Genomic DNA, 21313 nt, shown 5'->3' with positions numbered 1-21313 from the left:
CTGTCTGGAGAAATATGAATAACCTCAGATGTGCAGATGACACCACCCTTATGGCAGAAAGTGAATAAGAAATAAAGACCCTCTTGATGAAAATGAAAGAGGAGAGTGAAAAAGTTGGCTTAAAGCTCAACATTCAGAAAACTAAGATCATGGCATCTGCTCCCATCACTCATGGCAAATAGATGGGGAAACAGTGGAAACAGTGGCTGACTTTATTTTTGGGGGCTCCAAAATCACTGCAGATGGTGACTGCAGCCATGAAATTAAAAGACGCTTACTCCTTGGAAGGAAAGTTATGACCAACCTAGATAGCATATTAAAAAGCAGAGACATTACTTTGCTGACAAAGGTCTATCTAGTCAAAGCTATGGTTTTTCCAGTAGTCATGTATGAATGTGAGAGTTGAGCTATAAAGAAAGCTGAGCACTGAAGAATTGATGCTTTTGAACTGTGGTGTTGGAGAAGACTCTTGAGAGTCCCTTGGACTACAAGGAGATCCAACCAGTCCATTCTGAATGAAATCAGTCCTGAATATTCATTGGAACAACTGATGCTGAAGCTGAAACTCCAATACTTTGGCCACCTGATGCAAAGAGCTGACTCATTGGAAAAGACCCCGATCCTGGGAAAGATTGAGAGCAGGAGGAGAAGGGGACGACAGAGGATGAGATGGTTGGATGGCATCACCGACTCAATGGACATGAGTTTGGGAGAACTCCGGGAGTTGGTGATGGACAGGGAAGTCTGGCGTGCTGCAGTTCATGGGGTCGTAAAGAGTCAGACACGACTGAACTGACTGAACAAGACAGTAAAATATTCTTTTAAAACAGCAATGAGATAACAAAATTAAACATTTTCCTGGTTTAAAGACCAGTTGAAGTATGATTCACAAATTACTCTGGTATCACTTATAGCCCTGAAGCCCTGAGAAACCACCTAGAATTGAGAGATGTCTTATCACATTCTGGTGACTGACTCTGAAGGACCTTGTCAATACCCAGATCCTGAGCAGCGCACTTGTTTTAAGTGAAAAACATTGGAAGGGCAGCTGTCCTTACCTGCTCTCAGGCCCATTTTGATCTTGTTCTCAAGTGTCAAAGGCTCAATATAGCTGGTCCCTCACCAAGAGAATCCTCTCTGATAAAATGAAAGCTGTGAGGCCACATGAGCCACCTTCTTGACAAGTGGCCATTTAGTAGAGGGTCCAGTCTTCAACGGACCTCTCCAACGTCCTTTTTAATTGGCAATGAACCTGAGCTGCCATCACTACCTACCATTTTCAGAAATTATCAACAAAGACATGTGAGTTTTGCTGGCTAAGGATTTGTGCATTATAACAGGAGTGGGAGAACAAGGGCTGAAAAGTGAATGGAATTTGTCCCAAACAAGATAAATTTCAGAATGCAAAGTTGTTAAACCCCACTCTGTCTAAAACTCTGTCAGAAAGCAAGCATCCAGATTCTATCTGCAGCTTCTGTTATGTTCTGGCACTCAGTACATGCCTGGCACCCAAAACGATAAAGACCCATCATTCCCAAACAATTTATTTGTGATCAAATTTACTGGAGTTGTAATTTATTTCTGAGTTTGTATTTTATGTTTTTCTTTTATGATATTTCTATAGTTAGGGTTATTTCAAATAAATTTCTTAGGACATGAAAGTGTTTAAATTTTTTTTTTGACTCTTTTTGTTTTGTTTTTTTATTTTTTTTTATTTTTAAACTTTACAAAATTGTATTAGTTTTGCCAAATATCAAAATGAATCCGCCACAGGTATACATGTGTTCCCCATCCTGAACCCTCCTCCCTCCCTATACCATCCCTCTGGGTCGTCCCAGTGCACTAGCCCCAAGCATCCAGTATCATGCATTGAACCTGGACTGGCAACTCATTTCATATATGATATTTTACATGTTTCAATGCCATTCTCCCAAATCTTCCCACCCTCTCCCTCTCCCACAGAGTCCATAAGACTGTTCTATACATCAGTGTCTCTTTTGCTGTCTCGTATACAGGGTTATTGTTACCATCTTTCTAAATTCCATATATATGCGTTAGTATACAGTATTGGTGTTTTTCTTTCTGGCTTACTTCACTCTGTATAATAGGCTCCAGTTTCATCCACCTCATTAGAACTGATTTAAATGTATTCTTTTTAATGGCTGAGTAATATTCCATTGTGTATATGTACCAAAGCTTTCTTATCCATTCATCTGTTGATGGACATCTAGGTTGCTTCCATGTCCTGACTATTATAAACAGTGCTGTGATGAACACTGGGGTACACGTGTCTCTTTCCCTTCTGGTTTCCTCAGTGTGTATGCCCAGCATTGGGATTGCTGGATCATAAGGCAGTTCTATTTCCAGATTCTTAAGGAATCTCCACACTGTTCTCCAGTAGTGGCTGTACTAGTTTGCATTCCCACCAACAGTGTAAGAGCCCTCTTTTGAACATTAATGTTTAAATTTTTTTAAAAAATCCCTCTTTTTAACATTAAGACATACCTTCCTTGAATGTCAAAAACAGCTGAAATATTTTGATGATTAAAAAGCCTTTTTTAGAGCCAGCTTTTATGTAAGCCCAGGATGGCTCCCATCTGGTCGTGGGTTTATTAGTTATTTGCTATCTGTCAAACATTAGAACTTCTGCTTCACATGTTGTTCTGTTGCAAATGGGAGGCATTTTAGGTCAAGAAAAAGACAGTATCAAATTTCTTTATTTTTTCTACTACATTTAAGTCAGATTTACATTTCTTCTGTGATCCTTATATTTCTATGTCCAACCTTTTTCTAATAAACTTCTAAGAGCAATAGCTGGATGATAAAACTACCAAAATACTAATTAGTCCAAGAGTTTTTAAGCAAGGTTAGCTGTCTCCTGTGTTTTATTTTTCTCTGTTTTAGAAAATAATAATTCGAAACTTGCTTCTATTCCACTAAACTATGTTATGGAAGTTATAGAAATCTGAAAGAGGATTAAAAACTCATAAAGAGGACTTGATGATCTGTGTGCCATGGCTAAAGCACTCCTGAAATCACAAGTATCTGAGATGAGTGGATTTGTATGAGTTATTGAAAAGTTTGGGGACAAGATGTTCTCTCAAAGGAAAGAATTACACCAGGGAAGATACACTTAAAGAAATACTTTCAAAAGGGAGGAACAATCTTTAAATAGACTGTCCTTTCACTAATCATACCTCTTCCTTCCCACCTCCAGTGCTGGGTCTAACACTAAAATCCTGTGGTAAGAAATGGTTTTTCTATGGGCTTTGGGCCTGGAACAAGATGGATGACAGATAGGAATTGGGGAATTTTCTCAGCCCAGAGAATGCTGGGAGCCCTGATCACAGGACCCCTGGGAAAGGGCCAGGATATCACTGTAGCAGCCAGTCAACAACTCAAGTCAGGACCAGACTTAGGAGGACAGGGAAACCTGTACACTTGTGGGGGAAGCAGCTCCCAAAGGGAGGCCCCCAAGCGCTGAGCATAGACCCCATCCACCCACCCAATTTGTGCTGGCTGGGCCTCAGCAAACAGTCTACCATGACTTTCAAAGGAACACCACATTTACACGTGTGTGGGGGTTGCTTTTCAGATACTCTACTGCTTAGCAATACAGAAACTGCATTGTAGAATTTCTAGATTAAACTTTAAAATAAACCCTAAATCCAGCCCCTAAAGGCCTTTAGGTCATAAAACAATTAAGGGGAAGCCTGTAGTGTATTTCATACACTTTTTCTTCATATTGCTTCTCTGCTGCTGCTAAGAAGCTTCAGTCGTGTCCGACTCTGTGCGACCCTGCTTCTCTACACATGCTTTAATTAGCTTCATATGTCAACACGTTACCAGTTTATACAGATTCCATGGCACACAATCCGAAAGACAGTTTATAAATGTTCCGTGGGAACTGTAAAAGCAACACTGATCACTGCCTCGCAGTGTATCTCCTACCGGTTCTCTTTCAATCTCTGCGTCATCTACTATATCCAAAGAAACGCCTGGTTCACTTCTTGCTGGCTGCTATTTCAGATGCTTTAGTCTGCAGCCTACAGTCATCTATGAGAAATCAGTTTCCTTTGAAAGAACATTTTCTTCCTTCTGTGGATCCCAGTATATCCGCCTTTGATGCACACACAGGGCCTCTTGCATTATTTCCTCAGTCCAGTCACACTGCAAAAGACTGTCTGATATGTCATATCTTTGTCATCTCTTTTTCACAGTACTTTATTTTGGCTTCTCTCAGAATCGAATTCCTGAAAAGTATGTTATATTTTAGAATAAAGGATACACATTGTTTTGGCATAAATTAGAGGTAAATAATAAAAGTTGATTTTCTAACATTTCCTATATTGGTGTTCTCTTTCAACATAATTTTAAAAATTGTGTGAAATATCATTCTCCATTTCTTATATAAAATCCTTTGAAATATTTTAAATATGATTTTTTTTAAAATGTTGACATTAGTTTTTGTGCTTAAGAGGGAATATCCTAAGTTCTGGTGATCTTTAACTATTATTGGTATCAACCTGGAAAAGGCATTTCTTCTCAAATGATAAAACCTAATAGATAATACTGCATTTTCAAAATATAATAGGGCTGTTCATACTTTGGGGGCTTCGCTGGTGGCTCAGAGGATAAAGCATCTGCCTGCAATGCAGGAGACCTGGGTTTGATCCCTGGGTTGGAAGATCCCCTAGAGAAGGAAATGGCAACCCACTCCAGTATTCTTGCCTGGAGAATCCCATGGACAGGGGAGCCTGGCGGGCTACAGTCCACGGGGTCACAAAGAGTCGGACACGACTGAGCGACTTCACTTCACTTCACCACATCTTTCTTTGAAATGCTGTATTCACAAACTGGATGTAGAGCACAGCTCAGTGATGCTTGTGGGGTACCACAGAAAGCATGGGAGAACAAAGAGCCTGTGCTCAGTGGGTGATGAGTGATACCCATCCATATTTCACATGGGCTCCTCGTTATCACTGGATAGAACCAACTCAGTTGTCACTGCATTCCTCTATCTGTTCTGGACTACAGACCCCTTCATTCTGGGGCTTGGTGGTTTTGCATAGTTTTAAGACATACACACACTTTTATTTGTCCTTGGGTTCAGAATGTTCAGGGCTGAAAGGAACTACACTTTCCAGTGAACAGAGGCCTTTGTATCTGACCAGAGAGATATCCATAAGCGATCATTACACTCATCTTGGTTATTTTTAAATGTGTATACTATTAGGGAAAATGAGTGCCTTTATGTTCATTACATATAATTTTATATAAAGAATAAAAATAAACATTAAGGGGACTGCGCATTATCTCTCTAAATATACATAAGCTAACATGGCCCGGACTCAAATGTGAGCCCCATTATATGCATATTTGATGCGATATGAACCTCAAAGTTTAATACACAAGACAAAATGTTAACAAATTTAATAGCTATCTGATGAAATTTCATTAACGTTAGAACACAATAAGGTAGAATAACGTACAATACACACCTGTAAATAAAAGATCCAATACAGTGTCAAGTTGTAGTTTAAGGGAACTTTCTATCAGAATTAAAAAGGGCGCACCTCTTTTGTGCATACATTACACATACACACAAACTTTCTCTGGGTAAAAAGTCATGGATTTCCAGTGTCCCATCAGGACACTATAAAACTCTTAGAGAAAACACAGGAAGACCATTCTTTGACATAAATCACAGCAAGATCTGTTTTGACCTACCTCCTAGAGTAATGAAAATAAGAACAAAAATAAACAAATGGGACTTAACGAAACTTAAAAGCTTTTGCACAGCAAAGGAAACCATAAAGACAATGAAAAGACAACCTTCAGAATGGGAGAAAATATTTGCAACCAAAGCAACTGACAAGGGATTAATCTCCAAACCATGCAGATAGTTCATGAAGCTCAATATATTTTTAAAAAATCTGCAAAAAATAGGGCTTCCCTGGTGGTCCACTGGTTAGGAATCTGCCTTGCAATGCAGGGACACTGGTTCAATCCCTGGCCCAGGAGGATCCCACACGCTCTGGAGCAACTAAGCCCAGTGCACCACAACTCCTGGGCCAGCTCTCTAGAGGCCAGGCGCCACAACTACGGAAGCCTGTGTGCCCCAGAGCCTGGGCTCCAACCAGAGAAGCCGCTGCAATTGGAATCCCGCACACCACAACAAAGAGTAGCCCCTGCTCACTGCAACTAGAGAAAGCCCGCGCAAAACAACAACTCAGCGCAATAACAACAACAAAATAATTACAAACAATAAATGCTGGAGAGGATGTGGAGAAAAGAGAACCCTCTTGCACCACTGGTGGGAATGTAGATTGATATACCAACTATGGAGAACAGTAATGGACAGTCCTTATACTGAAAAAATAATTCAAAAAGACAGATGCACCCCAATGTTCATTGCAGCACTATATAATAGCCAGGTCATGGAAGCAGTCTAAGTGTCCGTCAACAGATGAATGGACAAAGATGTGGTACCTATTTACAATGCTATATTAACTCAGCCAGAAAAAGGAATGAAATTGGGTCATTTGTAGAGACGTGGATGGACCTAGATATTGTCCATCTGTAATTCTTATACAGACTGATGTCAGAAAGAGAAAAACAAATATTGTATATTAACACATATATGTGGAATCTAGAAAAATGGTACAGATGAACCTATTTGCAAGGTAGGAGCAGAGATGCAGATGTACAGAATGACATGTGGACATGGGGGATAAATTGGGTAATAGGGACTGACTTACATACAATACCATGCGTAAAACAGAGCGCTAGTAAGAACCTGCTGTATAGCATAGGGAATTCAGCTCAGTGCTCTGTGGTGACCCAGAGGGGTGAGACTGGGGGGAGGGGAAGGCAGTGGGAGGGAGGGGATATATGTATATATATAGCTGATCCAATCTTCCTTTTTAATCAAGGCATTTAAGGTTCACAGAGGTTAGGGTTCCGTCCTGGTCCAACAGTTCATTAGGTCAAGTCCTAATTCTTGTAATTCCTAGTTGGTGCTTGGTCTAGCATATTCACAGTGACTCCATTAATTACTTGTTTACTAACAAGAGTCCAAAGTCATGGCTGACTATGTCTCAGCTTTTTAAAAACAACTTAGTTATGTTTTGCTTATTTATCACACAATGATAGCTTTTAAAATATAATTTAGGAAAATCTCAACTCACTTGGAAATATATTGACAAACTGTCTTCCTTTGTCAAAGAATATAATTATTTGCCTATATTACATTTATTATTTATATTGTATTTATACTTAGGAAATACAGATGTTGCCTATATTACATTTATGTTTGTCTACATTATACTCTGAAGATATAGGTAACTACCAATTATTAAGACACACCAATTTTAATTTTTATTCTAAGTTACGCATTTTCCTCAGCAACAGTACACATGTGTGCTCAGTAGCATTCGACTCTGCAACACCATGGACTATAGCCCGCCAGGCTCCTTGGTCCGTGGGATTATCCTGGCAAGATACTGGAGGGGGTTGCCATTTCCTCCTCCAGGGGTTCTTCCAGACCTGGGGATCGAACCTGTATCTCTTGGATCTCCTGAACTGGCAGGTGGATTCTTTACCACTGTACCACCTGGGAAGCCCACACACTTCCTCAAGCTACAGTAAAGAACCAAACTGAACATTTAGATTCGTAAATGAAAAAATGCCAAAACTCCACTGTAGGAAAGGTTGGAACCAGAGATAAGAGGAGGATAGAACATGGTTCAGATGCCTCTCCTCCATCCGTCAGAGAGGTCATGACCTCCAGCAGGAAACAGAGATAAGAATGAGGCTGTGCTCCAATGGGGGTCTCAGCACCTTCACAAGTGTCAACTAACCATGGTGTCATAACTTACATTTTTATATCCATATTTCAGTAGTATTTAATTTACTTAATTTAATCCCCAAGTCAAATATGATACAACATTTTCCACCACATTTTTTTTTAGTGTTTGTTTATTTGTCTGAGCCAGGTCTTCTTTGTGGCACACGGTATCTCAAATTGTGGCATGCGGGATCTAGTTCCCAGACCAGGGATTGAACCTGGACCCCCTGCACTGGGAGCACTGAGTCTTAGCTACTGTACCACGAGGGCAGGCCCTCCACCACTTTCGATAAGACTGTTTTCTTACCCTTAGAAAGGAGCAAGAAAAGCGAAGACTGTTCCATCTCTACCTTATAAAAATTTTTTGACTCGACTCTGGATTTAAAAACATGAGTAAAGAGCCTTTACTACAGCACAAGGCATCGTTAATTTCTCTCATAGTTCCATCTCAAATTTTCCCCCAATATTCCTCCATATTGCTTCTCCTTCTTTGACTCTAGTTGATATTACTATACAGCTAAACTTTGTGCTCAGCAAGTCCCATCCTTTTTGGTGACAAATTCTGCCACAGACAGGTAACAAAACTGCTGCTATTTTTATGGTGATGACAAATCAAAAACCTTTTTAAAAACATGCCTTTGTGATTGAATTACTAACATACCAGTATAGCTATAAAAAAACACATTGTTAAATATAAATTATTGACACCACAGCCATAATAATTGAGTACCTTTTAAAATCAATAATTATATTAATAAGTTTAATAAGTAGCATAGCTGTGTTTCCTATTGCATTTCTACTTCATTAATTTTCTCTCATTAGAAATAAGATTACTCATCATGAAGCAGATTCTCAAACAAGAATTCTCAAGCATGAAGAGGGTCACTGAGGAAAGCTATAAATACACCCTTTGAGAGAGTCCATGTTGCCATAGACATTTTTCCTATGAGCTTTACTTTTTTATATTTCCTGAAAGATGTTCGCTTTTCCCTTAACCTAGTCTCCATGTATTTAGATTCTCCAGCATGACTTTCCTCCATTAATTTACTTTCCATATCTATCTGTCTCTTTTATTCCAATACACCCACACCACTTGTGTAGCACCCATCTGTCCTTTGAAAACTCTATTGAACTATACATAAAAGCTTTTTTTCCTTGTGTTTAATTATATAAATCATGGTGATTTAGAAAAAATCATATTCCTCAAGCACTGTTTCTCTGGTGGAGGATGACTAGCAGCAACCAACCCTTAACGGATTTAACTGAACTCTCCTATCACTACCATCCCGATTCTACTCAGGTTATGTAACATAATTAGAGCTGCTATCCAGGAAAACAATCTTTTTGCACAAGTTACTCCCTAGGAGTGTCACATGCAAATAACAACAGGATACCACCACTCACTTGAAGCCTCCTAGAAAGCACCACTGTGTGTCTCCTTTTGTGCAATTGTTACTGAATTTTCCTTCCAGAGCAACTATAGCTCAAGAAAAGCCAAATATATTTATGACCTGATAAGACAAAAGTGATTTGCAAAACATAAAGTCAGAAAAATGTGGAAAGGAGAAAGAGTGACACAATCAGTAAATAGCTCCACAGCAAGACAGGAAGAGCACAGGAGGCAAATCTACACGTCAGAGAGAAGCACCCCCAGCCTCATCTCTGCCCCGCGCCGGGCAGTCTGCACAAGCACACAGGTGAGGGCGCCTTTCTGAGATGTGACGCTGACCTGCGGTGTGTTGCCATGGAAGTGAGGGGCTCGATTTCCTCAGCTCCTGTGTACCCTCCTCAGCACTTCTGGGAACAGTGACAGCTTCTTTCTTTTATTCTGAAACAGTTCTAGAAACGACCCTGCCTCTTGCCCAGAACACTGAAAGACCGCACTGTTTTGAGGCCACATTGCAACCAAATTACATGAGAGGGAGATTTTGCATTTCCATTCCTAAAATTAGCCTCTTGCATGTGTGCTAGCACAACAGAAATAGAAACACTTGCTGGAAGGGCCCACTCGGTGGTGAGCCAAGTTGCCAGTGCCTTTCAAACACACTGCTGAACCCACAGCACAGGGCAGGCGCAGGACACTAGGCACCAACACTGAAAACTGGTTCTAAAATGTTGGTCTCAAGAGGTGGGTGCTTTGTTCTGGAGAGGGTTTCTGGGGCGCAGAGGACATACAATGCTTTCCTAGCAGATGCTGGTGCCAGAGCATTAGAAGAAAAAACAGATTTCCCAGTAAGACTTGTAATAAATGTACTTAATTGATTTTGAATTTTCAGCAAACCGCTTGTTTCTTGTCTCTAGCCCTCTCTGTGATGCAAGATTCAAACTCAACACAAGATGGGTGAAAATAGCTTTAAAAATCTTAGTTTTTACCTTATGGTTGTATCTGAAAAGTAACTGATGCCTTCAAAGGATAGTATTTATAATAAAATCATCAGATAGGTAATCATCATCCACTTTAAGATATTTTCTCCTGGTGAATAGACTGCATCTCAGACATAACACATCAACGTTATCGGTTGCTGCTGCTAAGTCACTTCAGTCGCGTCCGACTCTGTGTGACCCCATAGACAGCAGCCCACCAGGCTCCCCCATCCCTGGGATTCTCTAGGCAAGAATACTGGAGTGGGTTGCCATTTCCTTCTCCATCTCAGACATAGCACATAGCACAATAAACGTTATTGGTTAGGTCTGGATTAAAAAAATATTTGTGACCATCAAGAAAAAGACAATGGAATGAGTAAAGAGATCCAAGTAAGGGTTTTGAATTTTGGCTAAAATATCAAATGTCACTGGGATATGCCTCAAAAACCACTATTGCATCTATTAATTTCCCTGCCCACCTGCCTCCCAATTATCTGAACAAATGACCGTCTTGGACCACATGCTGAGAAATCAATTTCTAAGTATGCAGATATGAGTCAGTGTGTTTGTATAATACAATTTTATGATTCTGAAGTATTTTGAAAATGTGTCAGGGAGGAGAAGACTCTAAAATATGTTTTTCTTTCATTTATGATGGATACTGCAGCCTGAAGAACAGTATTTCCCTTAAAGCAGGAATAAAGGCCTAATGAATCTTAGATGGCTACTCAGATCTAATTTTAATTCTTAAGATGGTGGTGGTTTAGTCGCTAAGTTGTGTCCGACTCTTGTGACCCCATGGATGGTAGCCCGCCAGGCTCCTCTGTCCGTGCGATTCTCCAGGCAAGAACACTGGAGTGGGTTGCCATTTCCTTCTCCAGGGGTTTTTCCTGACCCAGGAATCAAATGTGGGTCTCCTGCCTTGCAGGCAGATTCTTTACCGACTGAGCTATGAGGGAAGCCCTTTTTTTTTTTTTTTTTTTTTTAAAGATAAATGTTTAAAAAAAGAATTTGACAGTAGGACAAAAATAGACATAGCAACTTAATTCCAGTGAATTAAGTTAATGGTATGAAATGATTAAAGGCAGCACTGTGTGTACACTAGAAAGAATGCTGAACAGGCCCACATCTTGGCCTGAGTCAGTCTGTAATTAGCTGTCTGACCAGGACTATACTCCCAGACTCTGTGAACCTTACATACCTTTTCTAAAGGAGGGGGTTGTCCAATCTGATACAAAACTAAGGTTCCAGTCAGACTTGAAAATTTATAACTTTATCCAGAGCAAGCTTGTGTTTATGTGTAAATATACATGAAATAAGTATGTTCCTTTTAAATTTCATATAAAATTCCTGGGACTTCTCTGGTGGCCCAGTGGTTAAGAATCTGCCTTCCAATGCAGGGAATGCAAGTTTGATCCCTGTTCAGGAACTAAGATCCTACATGCTATGGAGCAATGAACACCCAGTGAAGCCAAAATAATAATAGTAATAATAAATTTTATATAACTATAACTTTATACATCTCAGGTCTTTTAGTTACAAATGGCTATGCATGACCTTGTGGGTAAATCTACCTTATTGGATTTGAAAGTTAATGTAATTTCATAGATAGCAACTACATGTATTTAAGTAACACACAATCTTCATTTAGGGTTCATACCATATTAAGTGGGCTTCCCTGATAACTCAGTTGGTAAAGACTCTGTCTGCAACACAGGAGTCCTCGGTTCAATTCCTGGGTCAGGAAGAATCCCTGGAGAAGGGATAGGCTACCCACTCCAGTATTCTGGCCTGGAGAATTCCATGGACTGTATAGGCTATGGGGTTGCAAAGAGTCAGACACGGCTAAGCAACTTTCATCATATTAAGTATATAGATAGTGGAGTTGATAGACCAGTCCGAGCAGTTTTATCATTATATGTATTATAAGAGGGTAGATACAATCGTTTGAAACATTTTCAAACATAATTTGTAAAAAATGTTAGTTTATGTGCTCAAGGAAGATATCCCAGGTCCACGTTATTTTTAATGACTATTTATGCCAACTTTCAGAAATGCATTTTCAAGGTTTACCCATGTTGTCTTGTATGGCAGGATTTCCTTCTTTTTTAAAAGGCTGAATAATGATCTATTGTATGTTTATACCACATTTTCATTATCTTTTCACCTGCTGATGGATATTTAAAGTTGCTTCCATATCTTGGCAATTGTTAATAGTGCTGCAATCGACATAAGAGTGCTAATATCTCTGTGAGGTCCTGATTTCAATTATTTTGGGTAAATTGTCTGGATGTGGGATTGCTGGATCAAATGGTAATATTACGGCAGGAGAAATAAGCCAGTCACAAAAGGACCGACATCACGTGATTTCACTTACATGATGAGGTGTCTAATACAGTCAGACTCATAGAAGCAAAAAATAGAATGGTAGTCGCCAGGAGTTGGGAGAGGGGAAGGGAGAGATGAGAAGTCACTAATCTACATGTGTAAAATTTTCAATACGCAAGGTAAGTTCTAAAGATCTAAAGTACAATGTTGTGCCAGTAGGTAACAAGACTGTATTATACACCGAAAAATCTATTAAGAGGGTAGACCTCATGTTGTCTTCCTCACAAAGTTTTAAAAACAGTATAAAAAAGCATTTCCTTTTCAAATAATACCTAGCAAATAATAATAATGCATTTTATGAAATTAATGAGACTGTTCTCACTTTAGGACACCTTTGAAATACTGTGTTTACAAAACGGACTTCCGGGGCAGCTTAGCTGTCCTCGGAGGATACTGCAAAGGCTGTGGCAGAGCAAAGAGTTCTGTGCTTGCTAGTGATGACCTGCCGCAGCAGCCATACTGGCATCCCATCCATGCCTCCTGTGAGCTCCTCGTCACCGCCAGACACAACCAAACTGAGTCTTCACTACATTTTTCTATTTTATAAAAAATCCTTCATTCTGGGACCTGGTAACTTTGCATGGGCATAACACTGGACCCAAGCTTTAATTACACTTAGGCCTATGAAATGTAAGCGCTAGGAGAAACCTTGTTATTTACATATTAGGAAATGGAAGCGTTTGCAACTACCCAGAGAAAAATCCACAAGCATTTATGACACTCATCCTGGTTAGTTTTAAATATGTATTTCTAGGGCAAAGTTGTGACTTTCTGTTTATTATATACAATTTTATCTAAAGAATAAAAGTAGGCATTAAGGAGATTTCTTCATCCAGGAAAGGTTTTATGTAATTTAGTCTAAATACTCAACCAACAGCAAGGAACCTTGCTATAGCCACAAAAGGTATCTGATACACTTGGAATTCCTATTGTCTACTATATTCTTATTTCTGATTATCCAAACACAAGTGGACTTAAAAAAAAAAAAAAACGGGAATAAAAAAATAATACCTTCTAATCAAGGCACAGTGAGCAAGTTCTTATAATTGAAAATCAAGTGTTCAGATACTGATACTAATTTATACAGGGATGTCAGCTTGTCACATTGAACTGACCTTGCAAATCAGCTCATATCTTGCAGTCAGAAATTGTTTCTGGAGGGAAATTTCATGACTAAACATCTAAGAATAAGTTACATATGTCTTTGTGTTATTTAGTCCAAGTCTCAGACTTCTACAAGGATTCAGTTGACATGATTCCCACTGCTCTGAGGTCCATATACTATTTTCCATTCTCAGTTCTGATCTACCATCCGTGTTCATTTCAGGGTTTTTTGTTATTGTTCATTTTGTTCAGTTTTTGTTCACCAATTTCACTTCATTTCAGTATTTATATAAGTAGTCGCAAATGGTGATTCTATCATACCTATCTTAGCTATAAATGAAGGCAACACTCTCAAGTACAGAAATTTAAAATGAATAATATTTTTGAACTGAGTCAGACTATATTCATTGCATAAGTCCAAGAGAGTATTGCAAACAATAGATCTTCTCAGCATTAAAGTACTTTAGATACATAAAAAGCTGAATTCTAAAAAAATTATTTTTTCTTAACATCCATCACTGAAATCAGCAAGAATCTGACAATAATTGACAACATCTTCTTTCTTTCTGAAAAGTACATATGATAACAGTGCCTCCCACATTAATAACATCCTAGGTTCAATAAAATATGGGTTTTTTTAGCCCTTTCTCGTAGAGAAAACCAAAACCAAAACAACAGCAATCTTCTTTGATGAAAAACAGCAATGCACTTAAAACTATATGAATTTGTAAAAAATAAGTAATATCATCTATTCTTAACTATGCAAATATTTAAATATACACGCACATATCAGGTATAGTTGAGGACTCTTCTGATCTCCTTTCAAGACCTCTAAAACTCACTTTCACAGATTAAAAAAAAATCAATTTTATAATTATTTTCCCATTTGTTGTACCTCTTTTTCAATAAGACAGCACACATGCATATACTCAATACTTGGTGTAAATTTCAATTCCCACTCAGAGGAAAAGCAAGAAACATTTCTTTTTTCCCTCTTTTTTTGTTGCTTACAATCCCAGTTGCCTCAGAGATGGTATAACATGTATAAAATAAACTAATTGCATTTCTTAGGTTTCTTGGAACAGAGAAGTTAGATGTTGTCAGTTAAGGATATTAGCACAGTCATACCCTGAATCCAATATAAAAGGGAAAATGGCAAAGAAATTTTAAAAATAAACAATACAAAAGAAAGCAAGAAAAAACTCTACCAGTAGTATTTTATTTCATAATGCAAATAAACCTTTCTGTCATCATAAGCATTGACATATGTACAGTTTGAGAAGGGTGAGAAATAGCCTCACTTCATTTAATCTCCAATGACTGACCAATAAAAGAAAGAGACATTCCTACATGCAGTACCTGACAGCCTAAACCATTGCAAAACTACTTTAAAAACAAGGTTTAAAAGACCTAAAACAGCTTTCCAAAGTCTTTGGTTAATTCTTTGTATTAATGTTTATATATCTTCTCCTGAACTATAAACACTCTTTGTCTTGACATTTAAATTGTTTATTATTAGAGGTTTAATTTTCTCTTAGTCACTAATGAAATAGAAAAAGTCACCAGAATGTAGAAAGAACACTAGTGACTAAATGTTGAGAAAATTCTTTTCTATAACATATTAAAATACGTTACTGTTTACCTGTCTGTCAAGGAAACCAAGCCAAATCAGTAGATTTGTTAAACTCTTCAACAAGACATTTCCCAAGAACCATGACCTCAACCAACATCATTTCAAGATAAACAGCCCATGGGAAAAAAGTAAAATACATTTTTAAGTAAAATATATGGCAAGGCCTTAAATCCCATAAAAAGTACCATTTTATATTGATCCAGGAAAAGAAATTAAGCCCCAAGGTAAAAACTGTCAATTACTGTCATTTTTTTTTGTTGCACTCTAAGTGTTCAATTATATCACAAAAAATTTCAGAAAGTACTCATTTAATTAAAATATGAAATCTTCAAACTACCTGTAGCTCTCCCTAGCTTGTAAATTAGCACATTTCCACTGAAATAAAGTCCCTTCCCTATGTTCACCAACAACATGCATGACAGATGTGAGCAGTACCTTTCTACTCTTTCTACTCTTGTTTTCTCTTTCTTCTTCCTTACAAAATGATACGACATACTTATTTTAGACACATGTACCCTTTGGTATCACGCTTAAGAATCTGGACAATATGATGATTCATTATGAAAAGCAATCATGCTGCACAGTGATGAATGACTACTGACAAAATGATGTCTATCATTTAAAGGAGAAAATGTAATTGAGACTTTAAATTCCAAATAAAATACTATAACTCAAACGACACTGACTAGCTGTGAGCTTCTAGAAGTCACCCACCTGGGGCAGCACGCGATTTTCTTCCTCCAGCTGTCTTACTCTTGCCTCCAGCTGCCTAACATAGGACAAGGTTGATTCTAAAATTGAAAAGAAAGAACTCACATTATACACACAGGTCTTGTTTGGTACACTGTCAGGCTACTTCTGGCTCCATTTATTTAAATCAGGTAGTGACTGATATTTAGGGAAAAAAAAAAAGATCTCTCCCCAGAAAAACTAGGTAACAGAAGCCATTAAAACTCTAAGCAGTTTGAACAATGGCACAATGTTAAGGAGAATCAGAGAAATATATAGGCGATAAGATTGTAGGCGTCTGCACACCATGCAGCCTTCAGAACATTAGACTTTATAGTTATTCCCCCTTTTCTACTTATTTTGTGCATTTTGAGCTTTCCCACACATAAGCCTTCTTGTAATAATCGTTATAACCAAGCTAAATTACAAGGTCTTTAAAAAAATTGAAAATAAAATATTTTGAATACCCAGCTCTCTTCATTTTCTCAATAAACTTTTCAAATCTTAAGAGGAATGGTTTGTTCTTCTCACAAACCGATAGATACCTATGACTGTATCTAGAGAACAGCTACAAAAGGGCTAAATAATAAAGCTAGTCTGAATTTTGACTTGATTTTGGCTCAAGTTTTTCCCTATTTAGGTAAATCAGAGCAGACTTGAAATTTGTTGTTTTCATTTCTTTAACAAGCTCAGGTGTGTGCTGACAGCTCCGAGTCAGCATCATGTTAGAGTCTGTTCCATAGGGAAACACTAGATTTTATAGCTTTACATTATGAAAATGTGGTCCACATGTGGAAAAGGCGGAGTTTCATTCTGAGCAACCATTTGACAGCAATGCTTCTTCATTAAACCGAAGATAATCCAGAGCACAGCATCATACTACAACATAGCTGAAATTCATTCCTTAGCCAAGAGCAAACATACTTCAGGTATAGTGAAATGTACATGACCAAAGAATCCCTCCAGAGCACACTTCCACAGTTAATATTAGAGCAACAGATCCTCAGTGCATGCTCTTCAGCCTCAAAAATACAAGAGTAAGAGGCAAGGCCAAGTTGGTAGTGGATTTAAGAGGACAGCATTTGAAGCCCCTGATTGCACTTAGGATGACTATGTGTGCAAATGAATATCTTGACCTGAAATTAATCATGGAAACTCTATAATTTTTATATGAAAATTGGTTATATGAACCCAGTTCCATTTTGTGACCTCCAAAGCAACAAAATAACATTTTATTTTCTTAAAACACCTAAGAAACTTCAGTACTTAATTCACAATGCAAAAATTAAACTCACCCCTAACTGGTTTATAGCCTGCCTGTTTTCATAAATGTTTGCAGAAGTCCCCATCACTAACATTAATAGAATCATCCACTGATCTCACACCAATGGTGATGACTTGCCTTGAGCATTTCTCAACAAGACAGAAGAAACACAAGGTAAAGGAAACTGGTGACATTTGCTAGAAATATGTTCTCATTCTTTTTTTAGCCCAATGAAATGTTATGTGTTTGCCTTATGGACTTCAAGAGGGGAAAAAGTGTCTGGCATAAATGAATAACAAACTTACTGATTTCATGAATCTGTTTTACTCTAGCAAATGCCTACGTGATTTGCTGATCATCAAAATGTGAATGTATAACAGATTCCCTGATTTACACAGTTCTACAAGCTCCCTCTCTTAAAAAAAAAAAAAAAAAAAAGACTTGATAAATGCCATTGAAGTGAAAAGGTGCTCAGAAACAATCTATGTAAACCATGAACAGATACAATCCTTTTATACTTTGTTCACAATTTATACCCTATCTTTATTGTACATACTGCACTATCCTTAAGGCTAGGATACTGAAAGGAGCTGAAATGACACTTATACAGAGTGATTTAGGTGACAGCTGAAAAATGCTACTGAATGAATTTTAACTCAATAACTATCCTCAGTCACTTTAATCTATTTCTCTTCTTTAAATCTTTGCAGTTTACATATTTGATGACTTCATTAACTTTCTACTTATATTACGAAAGTCATATGTCAATTCCAAAAAATGGGAAATTCTTGAATTTGGAAAACATTCCTTAACTGCAATTTTTACTGTCAAGTTACAACAGATGAAGTCCAAATATTTGTTTCAAAGCATTCACTGCAAATACGGGCAGGGACAGGAAATGATAGGGAATATTTTCAGACAGGCAACATAATGAGATGGGTTAGCTCTACAGTAAAGGCAGAGTTGAGGAAAGTTTTGAGTTTATTTGTTCCACACAAGTATTTATTGTGTCACTGATGTCTGTCAAGGCATTACTGGGGTTGGGATGAAGAGAAGGCCAGTTACTGGAAGTCTTAAGTTTCTCAGAAGGCAGACTCTGTTTTAAGATTACATGCCCATGTGCTGTGTTCCAGAAGGTCCTGTTCTTCCAGGTTCAGTTTCTGTTGTAATTATTACTTAACAATGAACAGATACAAAGAATGGAAAGACTCCTCATGTGTGTGTGTGCATGCACATGTGTGCATGCATGTGTGTGTGTGTGTTTATGTGTGTGTGTGTGTGTGTGTGTATGGAGGGAGAGGGGACAGGAAGCATAGCTGATCTGCATAAACAAATACAAGAATTCACACTGTTCACTGTTTAGTTCATAAAGAAACTGATTATATACTGGTTTTACATGGGAATAGAGCATGCACACTTTTTTTCTAGAATATACTGGAAGATCATCACTGAATCCCTGAGTCCCTATATGAAGAGCTATTGAGGAACCATTCAATCTTTCAATTGTGACATGACAGAAAAACAAACATTTGTTTTGTTAAACCCATATGACTTCAAGATTTGTTACTGCACCATAGGCTAGCCAAGCCTGACTACTAGTACATAACCAATAATGGTACACAAAATATGTAAACATTTTAATAAAACATAATACGATAAAGTGCAAGAAATTCCACTTCAAAAAATACACCACAATCCACATCCTAGCCCTAGTTGATCATTAGAAAAGAAAGATAAAATCTTGTAAGAAAGAAAAAGAGCCCTTTGTGTGCTGGAATATATTTAGCCATGTCTGCAATAGTCCCTTCCCCAGGCTGCTGCTTCCTTTCCCTTCCTTCCTCAAGGACCTTCCAGAGTGGTGTCAACTCTAAGATAAGCTGGTCTTTCATTACACCCAGGGAGTGTGGAGTACAGCTGTGCTCCCAAGAGAAGTATATGACAGAAATAAGTGTTTTTATTACAAAATGATACATACATGCATGTGCATGCACGCACACACAACTGCATTAGAACATGCTATCATTTGAACTGATGGCTACATTTATACCAGTGGCTGACAGCTGTTAAAACAGATTTCAGGATGTCATTTTTGGCTTTCAGAAGTGTGAGGATGAGGTTGCAAAGGAGCAGCAAGATTCCCTGCATAAAATAGCCAAATATGAGGCTATACATAGATGTCCAACATATTAAAGAAGGATGCTATCTTCAAGGAGTGTATAAAGAGTTGAGGGGAGATAAGGAGGGAAAAAAATAAAGCAATAAAGTAACATGATATTCTGAGCTGAATCATGTGAAACAGGAGTACACCAAGATCAATACTGTCTGTAGTTCTTCTGAAGAAACCTCACTAATGGATCAACAAGAGCTTCAGAGATCAGACAGAAGCCAGTGAAGTCACAGGATGGACAAGAATGATACTGCTATAAACAAGGAAGAGAGAAGGAATTTACATGAAAGAAGAGAAGGGGATATACTGGGGAAGAAGAGGAGAAGCCAGGTAGGTCCCACTCTCATGGATCTGAAGAACCAATGTAAAATCACAGATACGCAGATTGTGAGATTTGCTTTCTACTTCCGCCAAGGGCATTTTCTATTTCCACCCTGGGAAATCTACAGACATCTACACATTAAAAGAGCTAGGTAAAGCAAACAATCAGATCAGATCAGATCAGATCAGTGGCTCAGTCGTGTCCGACTCTTTGCGACCCCATGAATCGCAGCACGCCAGGCCTCCCTGTCCATCACCAACTCCTGGAGTTCACTCAGACTCACGTCCATCGAGTCAGTGATGCCATCCAGCCATCTCATCCTCTGTCGTCCCCTTCTCCTCCTGCCCCCAATCCCTCCCAGCATCAGAGTCTTTTCCAATGAGTCAACTCTTCACATGAGGTGGCCAAAGTACTGGAGTTTCAGCTTTAGCATCATTCCTTCCAAAGAAATCCCAGGGCTGATCTCCTTCAGAATGGACTGGTTGGATCTCCTTGCAGTCCAAGGGACTCTCTAACACCACAGTTCAAAGCAAACAATACCACTGTGAAAATCCAATGACATTCTCAAGATATCCTGGGTAAATCTTGATCACATTTTCAAGGCAGAAACCATTCTCTCCATGTATCTCACTTTTTTTTTGAACCTATATTGAACATGAGTTCACAGTATCTCTTGCAATAAAACAAGTCTAAGAAACAGTCATAAGAATTTCACTAATATACATCTTCTAATTGATTCCACTTTTAGAACTGAAATATACCTAAGCGATTCCCTAATCTAACCCATCCCTAATCCCGACTCATTTGGCAGATGAGAGAATAAAGTCCAGGAGCTAGTGAATTTGGCCTCCGACACTGGGGATTAGCTACACACATTCAAAAGATTTTGTTTCATTCCTGGGGCATCACAGGGATTCCTACTGTGGATCTTCTAATCACTGAGATGTCAAATTTCTCACACAGATCATTAACTTCTAACTTCTTTTATTTTTTCCTGATTTTAGATATTCTGGATGAACTTTTACCTTTATTTTTTTTTATTTTACTTTATTTTTAAACTTTACATAATTGTATTAGTTTTGCCAAATATCAAAATGAATCCGCCACAGGTATACATGTGTTCCCCATCCTGAACCCTCCTCCCTCCTCCCTCCCCATTCCATCCCTCTGGGTCGTCCCAGTGCTTGATATTCTCCTTGGACAACATCCTGGACTTGATTTCACTTGAATTTACCTGAAATGCATTCAGTCATACAAAGTAGCTTGACTTTTTTATTTTCTCTGCTAGTTTGAAAATACCCTGGTCGGCATATTAAACCCTCTAATTTCCCCCTTGGTTTCTAAAGTGGTGTTTCTCTCCCTGGAGGACTCCCATCCATGAAATCAGCCATGAGTTACTCTGATAACTGTACCTAAAAGGTTTACCGCTGATATTTGCAACTGCCTAAGGTTTGTCAACAGAGAAGGCAATGGCATCCCACTCCAGTACTCTT

At 38.3% G+C, this 21313-nt stretch overlaps 1 protein-coding gene across 6 annotated transcripts in view; it reads right to left on the bottom strand.

Moving 5' to 3' along the window:
- CCDC85A (coiled-coil domain containing 85A) overlaps window positions 1-21313 on the bottom strand; it is a 227646-nt gene that overhangs the window by 36284 nt on the left and 170049 nt on the right. For 5 of the 6 annotated variants that reach the window (XM_055540156.1, XM_055540155.1, XM_055540157.1 and 2 more), the window contains exon 3: window positions 16053-16129. The exons of the other annotated variant lie outside the window; for it this stretch is intronic. In XM_055540156.1, coding sequence (XP_055396131.1) covers window positions 16053-16129 — 77 coding nt within the window. The remainder of the gene's footprint in view (window positions 1-16052; window positions 16130-21313) is intronic. 6 annotated transcript variants of the gene reach the window in all.

This window comes from Bubalus kerabau, chromosome 11, assembly GCF_029407905.1.
Source record: "Bubalus kerabau isolate K-KA32 ecotype Philippines breed swamp buffalo chromosome 11, PCC_UOA_SB_1v2, whole genome shotgun sequence".
Taxonomy (NCBI): Eukaryota; Metazoa; Chordata; class Mammalia; order Artiodactyla; family Bovidae; genus Bubalus; species Bubalus kerabau.
The sequence above is the reverse complement of the archived record's forward strand: the minus strand, read 5'-3'. Positions and strand labels throughout refer to the sequence as shown.